At 68.5% G+C, this 2,373-nt stretch overlaps 1 protein-coding gene across 1 annotated transcript; it reads left to right on the top strand.

The window, feature by feature from the left end:
• Positions 1-2: 2 nt before the first annotated feature.
• Positions 3-1,126, top strand: TOR4A (torsin family 4 member A; the record flags this gene model as incomplete). Its single annotated transcript, XM_006918229.2, has 1 exon — positions 3-1,126. A coding segment is annotated over one exon (1,014 nt), but the record flags the coding sequence as incomplete, so codon positions are not given.
• Between the last annotated feature and the right edge of the window lie 1,247 nt (positions 1,127-2,373).

Consider the following 2,373-nt stretch of genomic DNA (forward strand, 5'->3'; position numbering starts at 1 on the left):
GCCCCGCGGAGCTGCCCCCGAGGACGCCGCGGAAGAAGCGCCGGCGCAGCCGCGTGGTGCTGTACCCCGAGACGGCGCGCAAGTGCCGGCCGCGCGCGGAGCGCCAGAGCCGCGCGCAGCGCTGCCTGCTGTTGCTCGTGGCCATCGTGGGCTTCCAGGTGCTCAACGCCATCGAGAACCTGGATGATAACGCGCAGCGCTACGACCTCGACGGGCTGGAGAAGGCGCTGCAGCGCGCCGTGTTCGGCCAGTCGGCGGCCGTGGGGCGCATCGTGGCGCTGTTGCGGGACTACCTGGCCACGCACGTGCACAGCCGCCCGCTGCTCCTTGCGCTGCACGGCCCCAGTGGCGTGGGCAAGAGCCACGTGGGCCGCCTGCTGGCTCGCCACTTCCGTGCGGTGCTGGAGGACGGCGCGCCGGTGCTGCAGTACGATGCGCGGCACCACTGTCCCGAGCCGCGCTCCGCGGAGGACTGCCGCGAGGAGCTGGCGCGGCGCGTGGCGGACGTGGTGGCTCAGGCCGAGGCGGAGGAGATGACGCCGCTCTTGGTGCTGGACGACGTGGAGCTCATGCCACCGGCGCTGCTGGACGAGCTGCACGGCTTCTTGCAGCCGCAGCGCTCCCACCATTTCCACAACGCCATCTACGTGCTGCTCAGTGGCGCCGGCGGCGCGGAGATCACGCGCTTCGTGCTGCAGAACGCGTCCCGTGCGCTGCCCCCGCGCCCTGACGGTACCCACGGTGCCCGGGCCGAGGAGGAGCTGCGCGCGGGCCTGCGGGCGCTCCTGGTCCGCGAGCACCCGCTGTGGCAGGCCGCGGCCATCGTGCCCTTTCTGCTGCTGGACAAGCGCGACGTGGTCAACTGCTTCCGGGACGAGATGGCGGGCGAGGGCTTCTTCCCGGACCAGGCCCGCGCCGAGCTCCTGGCCGCGCAGCTCAGCTACTACAGCGTCGCTGGCCGCGAGTTCGCTGTCACTGGCTGCAAGCAGGTGGTGGCCAAAGTGAACCTCTTGTAGCATAGGCGCAGCTGGACACGATGGGACATTTGGTGGCAGTACTGGAGAGTGCCCCTATGGATTTGCCTCAGGCCCCTGAGGCCCAGAATAAACCTGTCTATGGCGCCCCAGCTGGTTCACAGTTCCCGTTCCTCCCCACCAGATCCCCCAATCTGCCACCTCCGGGCCCTAATACATTCTGCATTCCTCAGTGCCCACGGTGCGCCCCGCAGGCACCCCAGGAGATGGGCAGTCTGTTCCCACGGTACAGATGACCTGCGGTCTCAGAGAGGGTGAATAGCCCCCGGGGTCACACAGCTGGTGTCCCGCAGAGCTGAATGTGACCAGGGCTCAGGGCCGCCTGCAGTGCGCTTGCACTAGCCCACCCCTTGCACACCTGCTCACTCTGGGGGCCCAAAGGCCTCCTTGCGTCTCCAGCCCTGTGAATCGTGGGGACTGCCTGGATTTCTTAGGGCCCGGAGGCACCCCTGCCCAAGGCAGCAGCATGGGTGGGTGTTTCCCCCACCCAGCTGGTCCAGGGAATTGTCTAAATGCTCTGGAAATGGGGACTCCCTCAGGGTGACAGTGGTAGGAGGTGGCCCAAGTGGGGACCCCTGACCTGTCTGATCCCCCTGTCCTGGCCACCGACCTGCTCCAGCGCTCCGAAGTGGGGGGAGGCATCTGAGTCGGGATCTCTTCGATTCGGCTGCAGAGATGCAGAGCCCTGGCCTCGTTGCTTCCCGGGCCTGGGGTGGGGGTCGCACCCCTGCTAGCCCGGACCCTCCCCAGTCGCCCTTTGCTCCGCCAAATCCGTCCCCATTCCCTCCCTCAGACACACGCACAAGGCGAGCTCAGTGCTGCCGCCTGGTGGCCGAGCTGGTCAGCTTGAGCTGCGGTGGTGGCGGGGGCGGGTCCCGCGTCTCCCTCGCCGCGTGTCTGGCCCGCGCGAGAGGGGCGCTAGGCTTCCGGAGGCAAACGGGTGCACAGACAAGTACGCCGACATCAACCAGTCCTAAAAGGGGGCAGTCGTGGTGGGGGCGCCGATGAGGTGAAGCGGAACGTGCCAGGAGCTCCGGTTGAGCTCACGGCGCGCGCATGAGCAGGTGCCGAGTGTACCCCGAGGGAGGCTGTGCGCAACCCAATATCTTTGAACTTGGCCCGCCCCCTCCGCCCCCCAAAGACCTCGGGACCACCGGGTCTGGTGTCCCTAGAGCCCTCGCAGGCCGGCAGGGGATTGGGCCCTAGCGCCTGGAATTTCGGGGACAGAGGGAAGCAGCTGGCCGGACGAGCGAGCACGCAGCCCGGGGGCTCAGGCAGGAAGGGCCGCACAGGGCTGTCCTCAGAGGGGCTGGCTCCTCCGGGGGCGGGGGTGGGTGGG

The sequence above is a fragment of the Pteropus alecto genome, unplaced genomic scaffold (genome assembly GCF_000325575.1).
Source record: "Pteropus alecto unplaced genomic scaffold, ASM32557v1 scaffold67, whole genome shotgun sequence".
Lineage (NCBI taxonomy): Eukaryota > Metazoa > Chordata > Mammalia > Chiroptera > Pteropodidae > Pteropus > Pteropus alecto.